The sequence below is a fragment of the Haematobia irritans genome, chromosome 1 (genome assembly GCF_050003625.1).
Source record: "Haematobia irritans isolate KBUSLIRL chromosome 1, ASM5000362v1, whole genome shotgun sequence".
Classification (NCBI taxonomy): domain Eukaryota; kingdom Metazoa; phylum Arthropoda; class Insecta; order Diptera; family Muscidae; genus Haematobia; species Haematobia irritans.
Genome location: NC_134397.1, coordinates 53953272 through 53977457, shown reverse-complemented (window position 1 = coordinate 53977457; position 24186 = coordinate 53953272). Strand labels below are relative to the sequence as shown.

General features: G+C 33.1%; 2 protein-coding genes and 1 long non-coding RNA gene across 4 annotated transcripts in view; 1 reads left to right on the top strand and 2 right to left on the bottom strand.

The window, feature by feature from the left end:
- Nucleotides 1–646: 646 nt before the first annotated feature.
- On the bottom strand, nt 647–13994 carry LOC142220927 (thiamine transporter 1-like). Of its 2 annotated transcripts, XM_075290351.1 has the most exons (7): nt 13455–13994; nt 12928–13359; nt 6194–6276; nt 5822–6123; nt 5408–5754; nt 1050–1291; nt 647–976 (listed from the first exon to the last, which is right to left on the bottom strand). In XM_075290351.1, the coding sequence occupies exons 2-7, from the start codon at nt 13051–13053 to the stop codon at nt 733–735; spliced, it is 1344 nt and encodes a 447-aa protein (XP_075146466.1). In that variant the 5' UTR covers nt 13054–13359; nt 13455–13994; the 3' UTR covers nt 647–732. The 2 variants fall into 2 exon arrangements, with proteins under 2 accessions (XP_075146466.1, XP_075146467.1); XM_075290352.1 differs by lacking the exons at nt 12928–13359; nt 13455–13994 and having other exon boundaries at nt 5822–6097.
- Nucleotides 13995–15393: 1399 nt separating this feature from the next.
- Nucleotides 15394–15730, bottom strand: LOC142238604 (uncharacterized). The gene is made up of 2 exons (XR_012722771.1): nt 15664–15730; nt 15394–15607 (listed from the first exon to the last, which is right to left on the bottom strand). It is a non-coding gene; the product is annotated as an uncharacterized LOC142238604 (long non-coding RNA).
- Nucleotides 15731–16274: 544 nt separating this feature from the next.
- The window catches only part of cic (Putative transcription factor capicua), a 134368-nt gene continuing 126456 nt past the window's right edge, over nt 16275–24186 (top strand). The window contains exons 1-2 of the mRNA XM_075290350.1: nt 16275–16781; nt 18095–18431. The gene's annotated coding sequence lies outside the window, so the exon portion shown is untranslated. The remainder of the gene's footprint in view (nt 16782–18094; nt 18432–24186) is intronic.

Genomic DNA, 24186 nt, shown 5'->3' with positions numbered 1-24186 from the left:
TCTATATAAATAACATTTTTACAAAATTTTCTATAGACAAAAATTTTGAGAAATTTTTCTATAGAAATAAAATTTTTACAACATTTTCTATAGAATTGCCGTTTTGGCAAAATTTTCTATAAAATCCAATATTTTTAAAAATTTTAATTTTTATGTTGTTTCATACCCAAAATATTGTCGCTGATGGGATTGGTCATTCATTCGAAGAAAAAATATATTTTTCATACTAACCACAAATAGTTGTTGAAAGACTTCAAATGCTTTTTTTTTGGTGGATTTGTGGTAAAATTTTCTTCAAAATTTGGTAGAGAATTTTTGAAACGAGTGGCAACCGCGCATGAGACTCGAATCCTCTTTTCAAGCTAAACTAAAATATCGATTCGGACCTCCAATTGATGCAAAATTTGTGTTTCTCAAAATCGTCTTATGTTTTGACCAAAATTGATTTTGACGGTGAAACGGGTAATCCATTACACGATACCTCTACTTATATAAATCTTATATAATCAATATTATATTAAGAACCCATGACTAGTGGGTATGTATTAATGATAGCATAATTCACTCGTTGTAACAAACTCAATTTTACATTGTGACCATAAAGCTACTATTTTGGAATTCAGAAAAAGAAAATTGTTACAATGAATTTACAAACTACATTTTAAAACATGTTTTTATTCCCTGATATGTTGTATACAAATTCTTTTTATAGTTTTGGTATCTAAAACAAAGCTATTCTTGATTCTTTTTAATTTTTCTTAGAAAATATTCAATAACAACAGCTATAAAATAAACAATTCCAACAACAATAAAATAAAACGCATATACTGTAAATTGACCTTTTGTACTGAGGGCCAAACCATTCTCGTCAATGATCACCAGTGTTATTATAGTTTGGAATATTACGGCAATCATTGTATTTATCCCAAATACCAAGCCAAAGCTATCTTCTTCCAAATAGCGAGCAACCTCAGCCCTATGAAATGAAAGAGTAATGAAAGTTATGGCAAACTAAAAAAAAGTGTTTAAAGAAATGAAAAGATATTTACCCAGCAACAGTTATTATAAACCCATATAACGCTCCAAATGCAATGTACCCACTATAAGATACATAAATATTTTGTGTCCAACAAATTAATAATATACATCCACCTTCTAAGGCAGATAATACAGCCAATAAAAGAAGACTAGCTTGAGATGTTAAACGACCAGCATGTATATAGCCGGCTACTAAGGCGCACACAGCAGCTAATGCAGTGAAGACAGCATCGACGGCCCCATTCCAGGCAATCTTAAAAAAAAAATAATAAAAAATAAAATATTTTAAATTTATTTACAACAATTGTTGGTGGTATAATAATTTTTTTTGTGACACCAAACGATTTTGTACTAAACTAGTTAGGATTCATAGCAGAATACCATACGTATCCGCTTTTCCAAGTACACAGAAAAAAAATATCACCAAAATATTTCCAATTAAAAAGTTAATTGGAGTTGAAAACTTTTTCAATTAATAAATTAATTGATAGAGTTTATTTTTAATCAAACACACAAAAAATTTTCCGATTCAATTACGAAATTAATTGATCCAATTATTTTTTTAATTGAAATGTCTTCAATCACAGAAATTATAGTATCAATTAAAAAAATAATTGAAAGTCAATTGAAAAATTTATTGATCCAATTAAAATATTAATAGATACTATCAATTTTTGTGATTGATTTTTTGTTTCAATTAAAAAAATTGTTGAATCAATTAAATTCTAAATTGAATAATTTTAAAAACTCAATAAAGACTTTAATAGGAAAAATTTTCGTGACTAAATCTGTTAAAAAAATGGTGGAAATTTTTTAAATTGTTAAATAAAAATTTATTGCAAATAATCAATTTTTTTAATCAAACTAAAAACACAAAGTCAGATAGGAAAGTAATTGAAAATAGTTACGTTTTTAATTAAAAAAAAAATAATTGAGTTGTGCAATCAACATTAATTAAATTTTTAATTGAATCTATTAAAAAATTAATTGAAATTTTCAAATCAAATCAATTCATTTTTTAATTAAATATTTCTTTTATTCCCAATTAAAACTATGATTGAAACTATTATTTTCGTGATTGAAGACATTTCAATTAAAAAATGAATTGGATCAATTAAATCAGAATTTTTATACCCTAAACCACATAGTGGTCAGGGTATAATAACTTTGATCTACCAAAAAATGTGCCTACCAGAAATATTGATTTTAGACCCCATAAAATATATACCGATCGACTCAGAATCACCTCCTGATCTAGCGCTTGGTGTCCGTCCGTTCGTCTGTCCGTCCGTCCGCCCGTCCGTCCATGTATTTGTTGTCCGCAGGATTCCGGTCGCAATTATTGACCGATTTTGATGAAATTTGGCGTACAAGGACGAACGCTATTGAATTTGGAAAAAAACAAATTTTGATAGCTCCCATAGCTCCCAAATATACGTATCGCCTGATTCACACAAAAATTTTTTTTCTGATTCAATCACGAAATTAATTGATCCAATTAATTTTTTAATTGAAATGTCTTCAATCACGAAAATGATAGTATCAATCAGTTTTAATTGGGTATCAAAAAAATGCTTGATTAAAAAAATTAACTGATTTCATTAGCAAATTTCAATTAATTTTTTAATTGAAACAATTAACATTTTAATTGATATCGATTGCAAAACTCAATTAATTTTTATTAAAAAAAGTAACTATTCTCAATTACTTTCTGCATTGGCTTAGTGTTTTTAGTTTGATTAACAATTGATTGTTTAAAATAAATTTTTAACAAAAAATTTAAAAATGTCCATCACTTTTTTAACCGACTCAATCTTCCGAGTTTGATTGAAAAGTTAATTGTATCAATTAATTTTTTAATTACAAATTTTAAAATTCTCAATCATTGACTTAATTAACTTAAAGTTTCTATCTTGATTAAAAAGTTAATTATATCAATTAATTTATTAATAGAAAACATTTTCAACGTCAATCAACTTTTTAATTGGAAATATTTTGTTGACATTTTTTTCTGTGTTTCGATAAATGGAGTCAGATTGCATTCATTTACTAACCTATCCGCGTCAAATTTGCTACAAAGTAATCCAATTGACCACCCTTTAAGTATGCCAAATTTCATTGAAATTGGTTCAGATTTAGATATAGCTCCCATATATATGTATCGCACGATTTTCCCAAATTTGGCCATACGTTCCTTATTTATCAAGCGATCTTACTCAAAGTTGGCCAAATCTAATAGTACTTACTATATGTACAAAAATTGACCGAAATCGGTCCAGATTTAGCTATAGCTCCAATATATATGTATCGCCCGATTTTCAAAAATTTGGTCTTAATAGCCTTATTTATTAACCGATCTTACTCAAATTTGGCACACAGTAACCTTCTGAGATATCTACCAAACCTGCAAAATATCATCCAAATCGGTTCAGAGTTAGATATAGCTCCCACATATATATGTAACAGGCTGATAAGTCCCCGGTCTGACACATAGATGGCGTCGCTAGTGTTAAATGCATATTATTTTTATATAGTACCAACCTTCAAATGATTCGTGTCAAAATTTGACGTCTGTAAGTCAATTAGTTTGTGAGATAGAGCATCTTTTGTGAAGCAACTTTTGTTATTGTGAAAAAAAATGAAAAAAAAGGAATTTCGTGTTTTGATAAAATACTGTTTTCTGAAGGGCAAAAATACGGTGGAAGCAAAAACTTGGCTTGATAATGAGTTTCCGGACACTGCCCCAGGGAAATCAACAATAATTGATTGGTATGCAAAATTCAAGCGTGGTGAAATGAGCACGGAGGACGGTGAACGCAGTGGACGCCCGAAAGAGGTGGTTACCGACGAAAACATCAAAAAAATCCACAAAATGATTTTGAATGACCGTAAAATGAAGTTGATCGAGATATCAGAGGCCTTAAAGATATCAAAGGAACGTGTTGGTCATATCATTCATCAATATTTGGATATGCGGAAGCTCTGTGCAAAATGGGTGCCGCGCGAGCTCACATTTGACCAAAAACAACAACGTGTTGATGATTCTGAGCGGTGTTTGCAGCTGTTAACTCGTAATACACCCGTGTTTTTCCGTCGATATGTGACAATGGGTGAAACATGGCTCCATCACTACACTCCTGAGTCCAATCGACAGTCGGCTGAGTGGACAGCGACCGGTATACCGCCTCCGAAGCGTGGAAAGACTCAAAAGTTCGCTGGCAAAGTAATGGCCTCTGTTTTTTGGGATGCGCATGGAATAATTTTTATCGATTATCTTGAGAAGGGAAAAACCATCAACAGTGAGTATTATATGGCGTTATTGGAGCGTTTGAAGGTTGAAATCGCGACAGAAGATAAAAGTGTTGTTCCACCAAGACAACGCACCGTGCCACAAGCCATTGAGAACGATGGCAAAAATTTATGAATTGGGCTTCGAATTGCTTCCCCACCAACCGTATTCTCCAGATCTGGGCCCAGCGACTTTTTCTTATTCTCAGACCTCAAAAGGATGAGGTGATCGCCGAAACTGAGGCCTATTTTGAGGCAAAACCGAAGGAGTACTACCAAAATGGTATCAACAAATTGGAAGGTCGTTATAATCGTTGTATCGCTCTTGAAGGGAACTATGTTGAATAATAAAAACGAATTTTGACAAAAAATGTGTTTTTCTTTGTTAGACCGGGGACTTATCAGCCAACCTGTTAGCTATATCTAAAAATTTATGTTTTTAAACAAATGTTAAATAGGAAAGATGCACAAAATATTTGTTTGTCTTTAATAACGAATTTAATTGATGCAATTAATTTTTATCTGAAATTCGTTCAATCACACAAATGATAGTATCAATCATTAACGTTAATTAAAAAAAACATAATTGATCCAATTTAATATTTAATATTTTTTTTTTGTAATTCAAATTAAATTTTGATTGAAAAAAGTTATTTGTGTTATAGAAAATCTAGAAAAGAACTAAAACCTTGCAGGAATTCATCGAAAAAAGTGGAAGAGGATTTTGGTAATCTTTAAAACCCTACTAATCCACCTTTTTTGATTACCAAAATTGATCGTTTACGAAAAAATTAAACTATTTTATAGATCTTTTAATACTTTGATGTCTCCATAAAAAAGTATACTCTAAAATTAACTTTTAATAATCGCAAAATTCGAAAGTGGACTTTTCCAAAATTTTTTTTCTTTCACATTTTCGAAAAAAAAAACCGACTTGATCAATTTTTCAATAAGTCGACCTTGTGGTGCTGAGTACTAACTTTGACGATGTATTTCGACAATCAGAAAATGCTCGATAATTACATTCCACAAACTATTGTACGTAATGCTAAAGAGATCATTTCTATCGAGGTGTACTTACATCTGGCGATGGTTCTATATCCTTCCACATTAGCTGAACATAAGCTGTCACCTGTAAATAACCGCACAAGCCCACTGCATACCAAAGTGACCACTGCACCACCTTCAGATTGGTATATGCATTACGAAAATGTGTCCATAGCAATTTCGTCGGCGATAATTTTGGTTCTATATGGGAGACTGATGTGAAATGATCACTTTTTTGAGAATTACCCTCATGCGTTCCTATTTCCAAACTATCCGCTTGAGGCAGGGCTGGAACTTCGGTTGCATACGCTTTTCGATGGAAGTATAAACTTTGATTTACTTTGGGTAAACTAAAAGCCCATAACGTTGCTATGATTTGAGCTGCAGAAATATAAATAATGTCATAGTCATAATGTTTTACGCAGTCTTTGTGGTATATATTTCTTACTTGCTAATGATATGTAATTAAGATCTCTGTAGTCCATTGCCTCAAAATTGATCAATAATTGTGCTAGTATACTTGCCACTAGTTTACCCACAAATATAGCTGCTCTTGTATGAGATGTTACACGTGGATAGTATTTTTTATCGACTTTTGCATAGATATAAGTATAGTAGGCGACTTCAGCTGCCATATAGGTTCCGTAAAAGAATTCCAATGTCATAAGTGCTTCTAAGGATGTTGTCCATAGCAACATGCTCCATACTATTATGCCAGTAACTCCTATGGTTATTATCAAAGGTTTATAACTTTTGATATATTTCAATAAGAATTGTAGATTGTTAAGTAATTTTCTCCTTTGACCTTTTTTATACTTACAGTAGTAAATCTGTTATGAGGAACACTATAACCAATTGTGCCAAATACGAGTACGTCCCTACAGGATAAACTTGTCGGTTAATCTGCAAATTAAAATATACGGGTTATTTTATTTTATAATCGAACTAACTGGTGAATATATTTTATGTATTGTGGTATATGTATTGTGTATATATGTATAGTGAATATATTTTATTTTCTACATTTTTTCAATACGATTATTATGACTGGAATATTCCCTGCGAATTGGAAGCTGGCTAAGGTATTTCCTCTACAGAAAAAGGGTACTTCGGGCAAGGAATGCTTAGACTTTAGACCGATTTGTGTACTACCTGCTTTGTCTAAGCCGTTTGCGATAATTCTGTGCATATCTTGAATCGCATTCCTTGGTGGACAGCTGCCAATCTGGCTTTAGGAGTCACCATAGCACAACTTCTTTACAGAAAAAGGGTACTTCTGTCAAGGAATGCTCAGACTTTAGACCGATTTGTGTCCTACCTGATTTGTCTAAGGCGTTTGAGATAATTCTTAAGGATCAGATGTGTGCATATTTTGAATCGCATTCCTTGAACAGCTGCCAATCTGGCTTTAGGAGTCATCATAGCACAACTTCTTTAATGATTCACGTCACGGACAATATAAGACGATCTTTAGACCGTAGGAATCCGGTTATATTTGCAATATTAGATCTAAGTAAGGCGTTTAATTCTGTTCACCACACTATTCTCTTAAATAAGCTTTTTTTCTCAGTTCCGTTTTTCACACTATTCATGTATGTTAATTTGTTCTTTCTTGTCGGATCGATCGCAGTTTGTGATATCTAATGGTCGATCATATTGAATTGGATGTAAATGTGAACTTTGTAATGATTTGAACATTTTACGTTTCTGGACCTGAAGGAATTACTGAAAATTACACCGACCGAAAAGCAATGAAAGGGTGATACGGTCAAAATTTTGTCAATATAAACTTTGCATTTAAAAAACCTGAACACCCCTCATTTTGAAGGTGTGTGTGTGTGTAGAATCTTGCTCCTATTTTGATTTTGGAATTCACTCTTCAGTTGTCAAAATACCGTCCAAGCAAGAAGAGCAGCGTATCAAAATTTTGCTCGCGCATCGCGAAAATCCGAGCTACTCGCACGCAAAGCTGGCAAAATCGCTAAAAGTTGCCAAATCAACCGTTACAAATGTAATTAAAGTGTTTGGGGAACGTTTGTCGACAGCCAGGAAGCCTGGATCGGGGGGAAATCGAAAACCGGAAGCCGCTGAGACGACAAAGAGAGTTGCCGGTAGTTTCAAGCGAAAACCTAACCTCTCTCTCCGAGATGCCGCAAATAAGCTGGGTGTATCGTCTACAACCGTGCATCGAGCCAAAACCCGACCCGGACTATCGACTTACAAGAAGGTAGTGACTCCAAATCACGATGATAAACAAAATACGACGGCCAAAGCGTGATCCCGGAGGCTGTACACGACGATGCTGACGAAGTTTGACTGCGTGGTAATGGACGACGAAACCTACGTCAAAGCCGACTACAAGCAGCTTCCGGGACAGGAGTTTTTTACGGCAAAAGGAAGGGGAAAGGTAGCAGATATTTTCAAGCACATAAAACTGCCAAAGTTCGCAAAGAAATATCTGGTTTGGCAAGCCATCTGTACCTGTGGCTTCAAAAGCAGCATTTTCATAGCTTCCGGGACTGTCAACCAAGAAATTTACGTGAAAGAGTGTTTGAATAAACGTCTGCAGCCTTTCCTGAAGAAACACGGTTGTTCCGTACTGTTTTGGCCGGATTTGGCATCTTGCCATTACGGTAAAAAGTCCATGGAGTGGTACGCCGCCAACAACGTGCAGGTGGTTCCCAAGGACAAGAACCCTCCCAACACCTAAAGAAGACCAAAAAAAACTGCTAAGGACGAGCAGCAGTTCAAGGCAAACTGGCTTTCTGCGGCGAAGAAGGTGGACAAGGTGGCTGTACAAAATCTGATGGCAGGTGTCAAGCGTGAGGCCCGGCAATTCGGATTTGGAAAAGCGAAAGCCTAACAGAATATTTTTCATGAATTTTATACTAATTGAACTTGAAAAAGAAATTTAATTTGATTTTTTAAATAAACGATTTCACCGATTTACACGCGTTTTCCCTTGACCAAATTTTGACCGTATCACCCATTAGGAAAAGAAAAAAAGTGAAGAAAGAAGATCGCGTAATATGTGGGTGTCTAAAGGATTAGCCCCTTTTTAGATTAGATTATATCTAATTAGTTCCCCAACTTTTTCACGGGTATGGTGTATTTAAAGGTGTGTATATAAAATCGCGAGTTATGCGCCGTCCAGACTATAAGTTATCCCGGACGGAATGTCTGTGTTTGTAAAGAATCATACAGTGTGGCCAATCGTTAGGAATTGTCGGAGATGACTAAGTAATCGAAAAATGTGTTATCGATCCCATTAATAAGCTGCGGTATCGATTATGTCTTCGGACATGTGTTCGACACGAGCACTTTGGTCTGGATAAACTTATAGTCTGGACGGCGCATTAAATTCGTTGTTTGTGTCTCGGCTTAACTTTGTGGGTCGAATTTAACCCTGGACAGTCATCCTTCGTCAAAATGACGCAGCGTAAATTCATATTCGATCTAAAATGTATTTTAGTCGTAAATCAGCAATTTTATGATTTTTTGTTTTATACTAATTAAAAACAAATTGAATAAAAAAAATAATCTCAATTTTGGTTCTCATTTTTGCTCACGATGCAAATTAAGCCGTAGTCAAAATGACGAAGTGTACAAAAAATAAGGATGACTTTCCAGGATTAACTTGTGGAACGCATTCCAAAACAAAATTTTTTCTTAAAAAGAGGTGATTTAGCGCTGAAAAAAACTGGCAAACACCGTAAATTATTTAATATGTAAGAATACCAATTATTCGTAGTTTTATATCGTCGATAAATTGAGCTATAAGATATAACTCTACAATCGTATAAAACAATCAGTATATCCTGAAAAAATACAAACATATAATGGGTACGATAATAAGATTCTTAAATAACTTTAGAAGTCTCATGTGCAGTATTTGAGATATAGCGTTACCAGATATCGGCTATATATAGCCCCGATATTGGATCGTCCATATCTGGAAAATGGCTAATTGTGAATTGGCCAGACAAAATGTCAGGGGGACATACCGGTGAGGATAAAAAAATCTAAAGTCTCATATACAGTATTTGAGATATAGTGTCGCCAGATATCGGCTATATATAGCCCCGATATTGGATCGTTCATATCGGGAAAACGGCTCATGGTGAATTGACAAGGCAAAATGCCAGTGGGACATACTGATGAGGTTGAAAAATCAAAAGTCTCTTGTACAGTATTTGGGATATATCGTCACCCGATATCGGCTATATATCGCCCTGATATTGGATCGCCGATATCTAGGAAACCGTTCGTGGTGAATCGACCAGACAAAATGCCAGTGGAACATACTGACGAGGTTAAAAATTCAAATGTCTCATGTACAGTATTTGAGATATAGTGTCGCAAGATATCGGCTATATATAGCCCCGATATTGGATCGTTAATATCAGCAAAACGGCTCTTGGTGAATTGACCAGACAAAATGCCAGGGGGGGGCATAGTAAAATTAAAAAATCAAAAGTCTCATGTAACGTTTTTGAAATATTGCCTCACCAGATATCGACATTATCCCTGCCAGCATTTCAAAGTTCCATTTCATCCTCATCGCTACCACAGACTCGTAAGTGACACTGCAACAATCGACAACTGTGATAATATTTTGCCATCACTATTGTTACAAGAGCCACTTTATATTTTGTGAAACATTAAGCACAACTAGCTTCTTTAAATTTATTTAAATAAAAACGATAATGAAAACATAGTTATTTCGCTTAAAATTGTAAAAGGTATATTGGTAAACAAGTTTTGGCTTTCCAAATGGAATAAAGTGATAGTTTTTCAAATATTTTTCCAGACACGCTGCCTCCATTGGGAATAAAAGCACTGGCTGATAGACGCTACAACATGTAACTTGCAACTTGTAACCCAACATCAATCTTTTATTAATGCATAAAAATATGTTAAATGTGATAGTCGTATAAATGTTATAACAGGTTGGCTGATAAGTCCCCGGTTTGACACATAGATGGCATCGCTAGTATTAAATACATATTATTTTTATATAGTACCATAGACCAACTAAACTAGAGACATACCTTGACAATTCACCATGGTTTTGTTTATTTGCAGTGCGCAGTCATTCCACTCAATTGCGCAGTCAAGTGACTCAATTTCTTTTTGGCAAACGAGAATTACCGTACAAATCAGTCAATTTGCATTACAAAACAGGTGTGGATGTATAGAATTTTATATGCTGTTACAATATTTGGTGTTTCATCAAGAAAACAAAGGAAAGAAACCAAATTAAAGCCAAATTAAAAAATCACTCAATTGCAGACGTAAAAGAGCCCTCTACGGTGTGCAGACAAACTACAGCGCTGTGAATTCACTTGAGATGTCTATACCTTCCTTGGTCTATGATAGTACCAACCTTCAAATGATTCGTGTCAAAATTTGACGTTTGTAAGTCAATTAGTTTGTGAGATAGAGCGTCTTTTGTGAAGCAACTTTTGTTATTGTGAAAAAATGGAAAAAGGGAATTTCGTATTTTGATAAAATACTGTTTTTTGAAGGGAAAAAATACGGTGGAAGCAAAAACTTGGCTTGATAATGAGTTTCCGGACTCTGCCCCAGGGAAATCAACAATAATTGATTGGTATGCAAAATTCAAGCGTGGTGAAATGAGCATGGAGGACAGTGAACGCAATGGACGCCGGAAAGAGGTGGTTACCGACGAAAACATCAAAAAAAATCCACAAAATGATTTTGGATGACCGTAAAATAAAGTTGATCGAGATAGCAGAGGCCTTAAAGATATCAAAGGAACGTGTTGGTCATATCATTCATCAATATTTGGATATGCGGAAGCTCTGTGCAAAATGGATGCAGCGCGAGCTCACATTTGACCAAAAACAACAACGTGTTGATGATTCTGAGCGGTGTTTGCAGCTGTTAACTCGTAATACACCCGAGTTTTTCTGTCGATATGTGACAATGGATGAAACATGGCTCCATCACTACACTCCTGAGTCCAATCGACAGTCGGCTGAGTGGACCGTGACCGGTAAACCGCCTCCGAAGCGTGGAAAGACTCAAAAGTCCGCTGGCAAAGTAATGGCCTCTGTGTTTTGGGATGCGCATGGAATAATTTTTATCGATTATCTTGAGAAGGAAAAAACCATCAACAATGACTATTATATGGCGTTATTGGAGCGTTTGAAGGTAGAAATCGCGGCAAAACGGCCCCATATGAAGAAGAAAAAAGTGTTGTTCCACTAAGACATCGCACCGTGCCACAAGTCATTGAGAACGATGGTAAAAATTCATGAATTGGGCTTCGAATTGCTTCCCCACCCACCGCATTCTCCAGATCTGGCCCCCAGCGACTTTTTCTTGTTCTCAGACCTCAAAAGGATGCCCGCAGGGAAAAAATTTGGCTGCAATGAAGAGGCGATCGCCGAAACTGAGGCCTATTTTGAGGCAAAACCGAAGGAGTACTACCAAAATGGTATCAAAAAATTGGAAGGTCGTTATAATCGTTGTATCGCTCTTGAAGGGAACTATGTTGAATAATAAAAACGAATTTTGACAAAAAAAATGTGTTTTTCCTTGTTAGACCGGGGACTTATCAGCCAACCTGTTATTTAGGAGAATTTATAAATGTTTAATAAAATTAATAAACATCTAAACAATCGTGTTTTACTTGACTACAATGATTCTTTTACAACTATCTTAAAATGCACTTTCTCTGATTGTTTGAAGGGGCTCTTATTGGCGTCCTTCTAAATGTATCCAGAAGGGCACCTAATAATAGCACTCATGAGATACCTTTTTGTAGTAACTTGGCGTGGTAGAACTTCTCAATAGAGACGGCGCTTTTACGAGGAGTTTTGGATATCGTATACGACTGTTTTCGACGTAGTGGGGATTTTCAGAAGCGCCCCCAAATTCAAAAAATGTTGGCAGGGATATAGCTCCGATATTAGATCGTCCATATCTGGAAAACGGCTCTTGGTGAATTGAGAATTTATCTTCACACCCTTGGCGTATTTTTGTCTATTTGCCGCTCCACACAAAATAAAGTATGTAATCTTTTAAAGTTGCTCGAGGAAACTTAAATAGAAAGGCATTGCAAAATATGGCACCGGTTAATAAATAGATTGACCCGACTAACAGACTTTCCCACCCTATCGACTAAAGGAGCTATTCTGACCAGAATAAAGTAAGCAGAGTTTTGGAATAATATTTCTGTTAACTATATTTTCATGCAAATCAAACTTATTATAGCCTAATTCCACGAAATGGTAAATTTGAGTTTACCCAACTCATATAATTTTTGTCTTGCTCCAGTATCGTTAAAATCTAGCTAGTATTACCAACATAATTGCTATGTGATATGCTTTCGAAACGTTGCATTTGTGCTTAATATCGCACTTTTTAACAAGGTCGAAGAAGTTTAACCAAACAACTCTGACGCTAGTATCAGCGTATTTTGACGATAAGCTTCTTAATCGGACAAAGATTAATAGCTGCATAAAAATAATTTTAACAACAACTTCATTCCATTGACAACCGTAACCATACAACTACTTCGCTTACCTGATCCTCTGTTATGTTTCTCCATGGTCCCGCCAAGAACTCCGTTATGTATGGTTCCGATGGTCGCATTTCTCGAAAAAACCCAAAAACACACAAAAGGGCAGATATTTTCTGCCACTCCAACATCTTGCACGGTTAATTTATTCCAGGGCCGATTAATTTACTTGTACGTTGATTAACAAAAGAGATTGTTAAAACTATTTCATAACGTTGTACTGTGAGACCGAGTGACGGGGTTATTGGCACCAGTTTCATTAGAAGTTTGTGCTATGACTAGAGTACTAATGCAATTTGAGATTATGTTTACGTTGTTGAGTCGATTTATCATTTATCAAATAACACCTCCATATAAACCAATTTATTTAAAAAAAAGTATCAACAGTGTTAAAATTTATTTGGCACTCAGCTCATGATCACATTGCCATTTAACACCTAGATATTTTAAAGAGACAGTGTTATTAGGATTGGTTTGTTACTTGGAGGAGAATTTTCCTCCCATTCGATGTCGCCGTATGTACCGTTTATACCTTTCACTTATCTAATCACCGTCCCTATGTGGCTATAAATTGAGAGTCAGTCATCTATTCACTATACACCTTTTTCTTTTGCCCAGTTGATTCCGTTTATCACGTTTATATATCAACTATATAATTTTTTATTCACTTTTAATCTTGTTTGATATTTGAATGAATAAATTTTATTATTGATATCATTTGACAATTGATTTTGCGTCGTTTTAGTTTTGATTGCTCCTTATAATTGACTGTTTTCTGTTGCTTCGTTATTGTCAATATCGTAAAGAAGCAATGCTGTAACCATGAGTCTTGGTTCATCATTATCTCCGGTGGTGTAGTCATTCTGGAGGGGGAGGAAGTGAATATCCGAAGACAATGTTTTTAAACTTCAAGAAAAAATACACAATTGATGTTATATTTAGATTGGCACAAATTCCTTGTAGGAGGGCAGTAACATAATGAACAGTTCAATTTTGTTGTTAAGAACGGGTTATTGTGGAAATGAGCATTTTCATTTTGCTCCCCTAAGAAATACTAACTAACAACAACTAAGAAACACTAACAAAATTAACTACTGGTTCTTTAACCATAATAAACAAATTTTGACAGTTTACGTTAGAGAAACTGTCCCTCTCTCTCACTCTCTTAACACGTGTTCAAAGAAAATGCCAACAAGTGTAGGATCAAAGCGAATGTTGAATAAAAACTACAGATGGCGCTACAGCGCTTAGGGTCATTGTTCACCTCAATGCCGGTATACATCTCTAATAAAATTTTCGATACCCATACGACATGCATTGGTATTTTTGCAACCGAAAATTCGGTGAGGTGTTGTTATTCATTGTTTACATGTTGCTCCCATAAGATATACACTGAAAAACCGGCATGTAACAGAAATTTTCGCCAGAACTGCAACCAAAAATTTCGTTTAGTATTATGCTTATTTATTGACGGTAAACAAATTTCTAGACACATTTTTTAACACAATAAACACAGACTTTTATATTCAAATTTTGCCATGAATCAAAAACACACAGTTTTTAGATGATTACCTAATACCTCATACACATTACACTTCCAAAATCCACTTTAAGTAGATTTCAACTGTCATTTGCCTTATAAAACAGGGATTTCAAATCTACTTTTAGTTGATTTCGAGCCTAATGTGAATGGGCTATAATAATGAATTTGAGAAACCCCGTTTCTTAATAAAACCCCACTTTACTGTAAGCAAAAACATGAAAAGCATTAATAACAATTTCTGAAGTCTTAATTATTTTTAGTAAACAAGTTCGAGTTTAGCCACTAAAAATTTTTATGATTATTATTCTTTAATAATCCATTTTAAAGAATATAAACTTTGTGGAATGTTGCTTTGGACTATCAAGTTATAATAAAATTTGCATCAAAGGGGTATAATTATCTAGTTTTTCTACTGAATTATTTTTATTTTAGCTGCTAACCTCGAACTTAGTACCCATCTGTAGGAAGCAATGGAAATTAACAAAAAAGAAACAAAATCAATATGTAAAACAGCACCATATTTCTAGAGATTTATACCGGAAAAGTGTTGTTTTATATTGAAATAGGTGTTAAGTTTCTTCGCTGTGGTTTCAATCGATATTGTCGCTTAAATTTTTGTTATTATTCCATGAAAGTGTTTATTTTTCTTATTTTTAGGACGACACACACACTCCCTGCCAACATTTTTGGAATTTGACGACACTTCTGAGAATCTCCACCACGTCGAAAACAATCGTATACGATATCAAAAACTCGTCGGAAAAGCGCCGTCACTATTGAGAAGTTGTACCACGCAAAAGTTACTACAAAAAGGTTTCGCATGAGTGCAATTATTAGGTGCCTTTATAGATCAATTTAGAACGACGCCAATAAGGGACCCTCCAAACAATCAGAAAAAGTGCATTTTAAGATAGTTGTAAAAGAATCATTGTGGTCGAGTAAAACACGTTTGTTTAGATATTTATTAATTTGTGTAAACATTTACAAATTCTTAAAAATATAACATTTATACCACTATCACATTACATTTTAAATAATTTTTGGCATTAATGATGATGTTGAGTTACAAGTAGCGAGTTACATGTTGCAGCGTCTATCAACTAGTGTTTTTATTTGATGGAAGCAGCATGTCTGTAAAATATCTGAAAAACAATCACTTTATTCCATTTGGAAAATCAAAAATTGTTCACCAATATACCTTTCGCAATTTTAAGCGTATAATCTATGTTTTCAGAACTTTATTTTTGTTTGTATTTAATTAAAATATAACAAGCTGGTTGCGCTTGGCGTTTCACAAAAAATAAAATCGTAGTAGGGATGGCAAAATACTTTCATGTACTTTTTGATGTACCTTTTCATGATGGTTGAAGTGACATTTACGAGTCTGTGGTAACGATGAGGATGAAATGGAACTTTGAAATGCTGGCAGGGCTATGACATAATTAATTTCGTAGCTTTTTGTCTTTTCTAAAAAAAAAAATTAAATATTCACTAGCACCATCTGTTGGTTATAGTACGCAAGTTAAATGTACACCATCTTCAAACATATATTGGAAATTAAGTTCTTTAAGCACTATTACGAAGTCAGCTGATTTTCATATTTTTCTTTCGAGAGTGATTTCAAACGTCATCTCACCTCATTTACTATCAGCTTCATCGCTAAACAACAACAAGATCCATTAAAATTGTCTGATAGTTGTTGTTTTTGGGCTGGTGAATATACAAGTATATTCAACATATTCATTCACAAAAGATTGATATCTCTGAACAATGTTTTAGCAAGCCAAGAAGAAGAGCCTATATATTCATTCTTGTGTTTTTCCTGCAATGGGAGAGTACGTCGTCTCGGACTCTCGGCAACAACAACTTGCAACAGCCAAACTTACAATAAATTTCAATGTGTAATTGGCTGCCTGGTTCTACTTCCCTAACACCGAGTTTTTGGAATAATCATTTGAAAAAATTGTATATATTAAGAGAAACAAAAAAACATAGATACAAAAATTTTTTACCCGTGATTTGCTCTTAAATTGTAAATTAACCAACAAAAAATATCGGTGTTGATAGCCCGAAATCATAGTTGGAAGAAATTTATTGATGTACAGGAAAAATTTAACAGTGCAAAAAGTGTATTGTGCGAGTGAATAAAGAGATAATATTTAACATTTCATGGAATATTGCAAAGAAAACCAAACATAAAAAGAATTCTGTGTATACATAGTATATAAATAGAAATTCTGTTGAAGTAAAAGTCTCGGGGAAAAAAAATCCAATTGAAAATCCTTTACTAAGCAGTGTTTATGTGTTGGTATGAGCGTAAGTTTTTTTTACATGCGTATGTATGTATAAGCATACGTGAGTGTGTTTGCTCTGTGATGTGGTGTTGCTATTTTATTCGTGATGCGTGAGTACCAAGAAGAAGAAGAAAAACGATACAGATTTGTACGTAAAAAAAAAATAAAAAATTCGAATTCTATTGGAAAAGGTCCATTGTGTGAAGTGTAAAATGAAGGAAGAATGTAACGACGCGAAAAAAGGACATGAAAGAACGGGTTCGCGGGTGTGCAAATGTTGTGTGTGGCTGCCAACGAACGAAGAAGACGACGACGACGTTGTCGTCAACGATGAGAGAATATTCACGATGAATTTGTTGTGTGAATGTGGGTGGGGGGAGTGAGGTTAGCATTGGGTGGTTGGGTGTAAAAAAAAAGATGAATACAAAGCGAATTCTATATGTAGACCCCACACGCTAGCCCGACAGTCGGATATGTGTATTTCATTTTGGAAAAATATTTGCTCACTTCAATTTTCTTGAATGAATGAATGAAAATGCGTTCTCCTCGATACAACAGACAAAAGCTTCATTATGTCGTTATTCTTGTTGCTGTTGTTGAGATAGTCTTTGTTGCTATAGTCGTATTGTGTAGGGATCCATGGACAGTGGCTCCATATTGACTATTGAAATATATAAAAAAAATAGTAAAGGCCTGTAACATGGAGAATATGCTCTGATAACGTGGATAATATTTTCCAAAGTTTGTGTTTACAAGAAACCTAAAACTCACACTTAACAGTCACTTTCCCTTTGCTGATAGTTTCAAAAGAAATTCTGTCCAACGTAACACGTTTGTATCATTCATCTAAACTTAATTAACGATAGGGAAGATACATACTTGACATTTTGCCGGACGATATGTTATTGGTTAGCAGATGTCTTATAGACGAAATAAATTATATTCGTCGATTAAAAATAAATTTCTGCATCTCCATTTTTTCCCTTTCATGTGGACACTGTAGTATTGGTACAGGAGAATAATGAAAGAGAGTTGTTCTGTAGCTAGAGAACTACTGTGGTTTTTATATATTTCAACCTCGCGCATTTCGTTGAATCCCAATATCTATGCTTCTCACTCCTCTCTCTCATACACACACACGCATACAAATAAACTCACAAAACACACATTCTTAACGTCAAAAAAAAAAAAAAAATTGTTTGTCGTTGAATTCTTTACCGCCGCCCTGTTTCTCCCACCTGATAAATACAAAACAACCTCACAATTGAATATGAATAGCCGTGTCGCCCGGTTGGTTGTTTTGTCAAATATATTTTATTTTACTCTTTTTTTCAGTACTACTGAAATGCAAAATTGCATTTTTTCGTAACAAAAAGAAAATGGAATAATCATTTTATTAAATGTGAAACGAAAATTGTGTAATAAAATTGCGATTGGTGATCATCTAAAAAAAAATAAAGCCTATGACCCATAACAATAGCTATACGCATGATATAAATTCAAATGTGCTTAAGAAGTGAGAGGAGAAACCCCGAAAGTGTAATCAAAAAATATATACAGAATACTCTTTAAAACGAAAACTTACTTTAACTTTAAAAATAAGGCATCCTCAATGGATTGAAATTTTTTGAACAATTCTTCGTAAATCTCAAAATATTCTTTTTGAAAAAAGGTAAGTCAGTTTCAGTATCACAATCTCATATAAATTGTATCTTATTAAAAACATTACTTGTGATATCCTGATTATAAGAGATAGAAAACAGCCTATAAGAAATAATAATTTCTACAAAATCGTATAACCAGGTACATTATGAGGGATTAGCAAAATTACGATATTAAAATTTTTCTCAGAGTAAAATCGTTACGATGCTAGTTCTTCATTATTTTCATTTGTGTCGGCAACATTGCAATTCCGTCAGACAAATTGTCAGAATTTGGTGTTTTTTATTTGCGCTTTGCTGTTTTTCATTCATTTACACGATGAATTTCGTCCATCTTTTGACTGTGTTCTTTTACTTTATTGTTTTTGTTTTCGTTTGCCTTGTACAACATAAAGATGTGTGGGTTTGTTTTTCTGTTGAGCACCAGCCCTCTGAGAGTGATGTTAATAAATACTACCATCCAAAACCGCTAAAACTAAGCGCAAGATTACCCATGACGTTTTCACGACATGCCAATGAAAACAAAAATGGAAAATTGTGGTTATTGTGGGGTTTTATATTGTACACAGATACATTTAACTTAAATTTTAACAATCGAATCTAACCAGACATTTAGTTGGCATATTTTGTTTGATTAACATATATTTCAATAGCCGATTTAACTTTATTTTAGTTCATGAAAATTTATTAATTTTGCCAAACATGAAAAAATTGTTCATTAATTTTCATAAATTAATTATTTTTTGCTTATATTTCATATATTAATTATATTGTACAAACGAATAAATATGAAAATAGTCTTAACATGGGTAAAATTTAGTCTAATTGAGTTCATAAGTTTATCAAATAATTAAATTTTTCTTAAATTTTGTCCGTCTTAAACTTCATATAGTGCTGAAGACTTTTTAACAATTTCTAACTCCAATTTTTTCCTTCCAAATATGAAATTTTATTTAAAGGTGGGTATTAAGTTCGTGTTTAGCCGCTAAAATCACTAAAGTGAAAAGTAAATCAGTTAAAAAAGGCATAAAATTATACATATATGTTGCAAATTTTATTATAACTTGATGGGGAATACCCCAAGGAAAAGTTTCACAAAGTTTGTATTCCTAAAATGGATTATTAAATAAAAGTAATCGTGAAAAAATGGCGATTTTAGCGGCTAAAAGCGAACTTAATAACCAGCTTAACAGCGGAAAAATTAATTTTTAATATATTTTTTTTTAATTTAACAAAATCGATGAGCTCATTTGTAAGGTATTGCAATTACTAAAATATTTTCTTTCATTGTGGATTCACTTTTTTCTGGGTGTAATTAAGTAACTAGGACCACAATAATTTTTAATTTATTATAATCCAAATCAGTTTATTATATTGTTTTTACTTACCTTTACAGCAATTGCTTTAAAACTACAGATAATAAGTTCATTCGATGTATGGTCGAAGTTCTGTTTTAAAAAATATCGTAGTAACTGTTAAAAAGCCCAAGGAGTTGACCACACTATAACTTTATTATAATATAAATTAGTTTTTTTTTATTTATTTATTTGAACGTAAAACGTTATAAAATTCGTGTATTCATATTTTAATTTGGCCTCAGCGCCTATCGGCTATTTAGAGGCTCGTTGGCAACAAAATATAATAACGAAACAAGAGAAAAAAAATAATAAATTTACTGCCTGTTCATGGAATTCTCGTTCGCCTCGAGACGAACGATTCGCCAAAAATCACATATTGATATCTCGAAAACCAGGGACTGTGGAATCCCAATTGTTTCGGTGTTCGATAGTAAATCATAAACAATGAGTTCAGAACAAAATTCAGGTTTTTCTAGAAAATATATCTTAAGTTATTTTAGTTTCAATCTAGACGAACGATTCGTCTCGAGTCGATTTTGTGTTTCATGAACTGGCAGTTAATACAACATTATAAGAATAAATACAATGCTATTAAATGATCTTCATTACATGTTATATGTTAAACGAGGAGTTCATCAATAGAGTTATAAAGAAATGTATTGTGTTTACTTACCTTCACTTCTGGAAACCAAAATTGCTATAAAACTACAGAAAATAAGTGTATCCGATGTTTGGTCCAAGTTCTGCTTTAAAATATATCGTAGTAACTGTTAAAAAGCCCAAGAAGTTGACCACACTATAACTCGCTCAGTTAGTAACACTGTGTATCTCTTTTTTTCTCACCTAAACCGCTTGGTACACACACACACACATTGTTTAATAAAAACAACTATATGATGTTTGTTGTGTGCTTTGATTGATTTTCGTCTTCTCTTCTTTACATATTATATGATTCAACGCCCCCCAAACCCTTTACCCAAGTGTACGCCCCCCTATCATAGTACAATTCTACCAAGTTATTATTGTTGGCGTCTGTTATATTTCGGTAGATTGAGAGGCAAAAATTATGATAATGGGAATGGTGATATTGCTCGTTTTGTTTGTTAAAGATATTGAAAATAAAATTTTAGAAAATGTGATATAGAGGTACTGAATATGACAGGCATTGCCGTCAGTCGCAACTACTTACCAGACATGATGTGTGCAATGTTCAAAGCAATAATAATTATCTATGATATCGACCATATACAAGATTTTGACGTAAATATATATGTATGTTTATTTTTGTAAAGAATCAACAAAAAATGCAAAGTTTCTTGTATGTTTATCGTAACAGGCATTGTCGGAACAAAATACATTTTAGAAAAATTATTAAATTCACACATCAATATTTGGTCATATATATATAGCTATGTTTGCCACTGTGCATAATTCTACATAGTATGCATACTAAATGTTGAAATTTGCAAGTAGGTTTGTGTGTTGTGCTCGATGACTATCCACAAAAGCTCCTGAATAAAGCATCTCAATTAAGGTCTTCTGTGCGCTGCGCGTTATATACACACATGCACACAAATATCTACTAACGTAGAGAGAATGAATGGGTGTAGGCGTTTATAAATAACGACTTATGATTACTATTACAGTGCAGCTATGTTGAAGTTCTTATTAATTAGGAACAATAAACAGAAAACACAACAAATATATGCGTACCTATTTCTGAATGTAATTAAATATCTCTTCCATAACAAAAACGCATAAATTTCAAGCAATGACAAAGTGCCAAATATGTTTTCATCTGTTTCGTTCAATTTTACTAGTTATGTCTACTGCTGCTTAGTAATAAGTTCGTTTCTGCGAAAAACAAATATCAGAATTTGTCACAGTAAATAGAGTCGCAAAGACACGGTTGTTAACTTATTTGTGCGAAATAATATGCATGCCTATTTTTCGAAACGAGTTGCATCATAATCTTTTCGAAAAAATAAAAAAAAAAAACGATTTTGCAGTTATTCTGTGCAAATGTATATGAAGTATAACAGTTTTTCTCGAACTCTTATTTTAACATTAGTAGAAAAAAGATAAATTTATTTGTATAGAAATCCTCCGTTACAAATTGAACTTGTTTTTATTTTTTTTTTTACTTCTCATTTATAATTATATGTTTTATTTTGTCGAAGATTCTTTCAAAATAAATCATTTTTTTCAATGTCAAGTAATCATTTAAGTAGAAATATAGAGAAAAAAATAAATTATATACAATTTGTTAGTCAAGCCCATCGCAGTAGTAAGCAATAGTAACCGGTCATTTGTTGTCTAGCCGGCCGGCTATATGGGTAAATTTTAATTATGTATGCGTAAAAAACGAGAAAAATATATAATAAAATAGTCTATAGAAGTTAAAAAATATGAAATAACAGTAATTAATTTAAAAACAAATACAATCGAATTAACATAAGAAGTTTAAAGAGTTTAGTTTACCCTTCAACATAATCACATGCTTGATCTTTTTTTAAATGCAATTACGGGCTTTTAAAATGATTGCAAATCATTGTAAATGAAGTGAACATTAGATTTGTTGGATCCATACATTAAAAAAAAAATACTGTCGTAAGCCCAAAGATTTCTTGTGGCTAAACTACGAATGAGAATTTTGCGTAAAGCCTAGTACTAAGATCACATTATAATCCATACAATAACCGTTTGTGCGGAGTGACTGCAAAATCTTTGTTTTAACTTTTTTTGAACATATATTGAAGCAAACCTGGAAATTTCGTACAGAAAAATAGGCAGGCATAATATTTCGCATAAATAAGTTAACAACCCTGTATTTGGAACCCTTCTCTTGGTGATATATGCTGATAATCGTTTTTCGCTGAAACGAACATAGTTCTAAGCATAACATAGAAGACGCATTTCTCTGAAATCTTTTTGTTGCTTACGCTATAACGATAAAAAACATTAAAAATAGGCGACATATATAAAGACATTATTTTAAATACGCTTTTTTACTTGAAACGTGTCATAATTTATACTTCCAGTCGAGTATGAATTTGGAACTTATAAGTTTTGGTTAATAAGTTTATGAGGTCATTGGAACTGGAACAAAAGAACAACTTTTGGTTGCAGCAAACATTTTAGTTTTTTGCGTGTATAGACCATTTAAATGTGTCTAATATGAATGAAATCGAAATGCTCTTATCAATATTTGCAAGTTCGCAATAAATTTCCCTAATGTCATGTAAACTGTTTCAAAGGCCTTCAATGTCATATATATACCTTATAAAGTGGAGCAATTCTCATGCAAATTCGGAACAATTCTAGCATGAGTTACGAGAAAAAAGATGCGGAAAGTCAACAAGAAGATCCTAAATACAAACAAGTATCCAATAGCATTATTTTCGTTATCTTTTTTAAACTCTTCTGTTGAAAGGGCATTTTTAATAATTGACAAAATTAAAAACAATTGTATTTTAACTTAGCAACTGAAAGCTTTTTAAGAGTAAGCCCGCTTTTTAAATTGATGTACATATTGTATTATTACATCCATAAAAAATAAATTCCTCAGGGATGAAATTTTAAACAAACGAAAATCTCTTTTGTTTTAAAGTATTTTCTTAAATAGCAAATTTTATTTCTTATTTACTTCAAACGAAAAAAAATTTTAGCATCAAAAGAAGAAAACTTAGTTTTTCTAAAATTTCGTTCCTCAGGAAAGAACTCTTCTTTCAGTATATATATTTGTGTTAAATTTAATTTTTAATGTGTATCACTACAGGATTTTTTTCACGTAATTTTGGGACCACATTTTGTACTTTTATACTCTGAAATTTTTTGGGGGGTTTTGAAAAAAGCTTAGACCAATTTAGGGGTTTTTTTCTTAAGATTTGGGGGGAGAATCAAAAATCACCTGGCAACACTGTAATTAAAATTTTAATTAAATTTGAAAGCATTTTTAATTAAAATATTAATTAAGCCAATTAGTGGTTTAAACAAAACAATATTTGATTTATATAAATATTTAATTGTATCAATTAATTTTTTATGGTATGGTTGATTGATATTCTCCTATATTGATATTCCGATATTGAAACAATTTCAATTTTGTATCTATTAATTTCCTGATTGAAAGTGTACGACAACATTTCCCTCACCTAAGTCGATCAAAAACGGATTTGCAATTTACACAAATTTATTCTGCTGATGTTTTGGTTTTCTTCAGAGCATCTATATTTTTTTCAAATCATCGTCCTTATTGCTTCCTCAAATGACCTCAAATAGAAAAATCAATTGGATTCTGAACTGTCGAATATTTGTGCTGTGCTTAGACTTGCCATATGGCCGGGATTGTACCGGGATTTCGTCTACAGAAAGTGCCCCGAATCTTTCACAAAATTTGACAAAAATC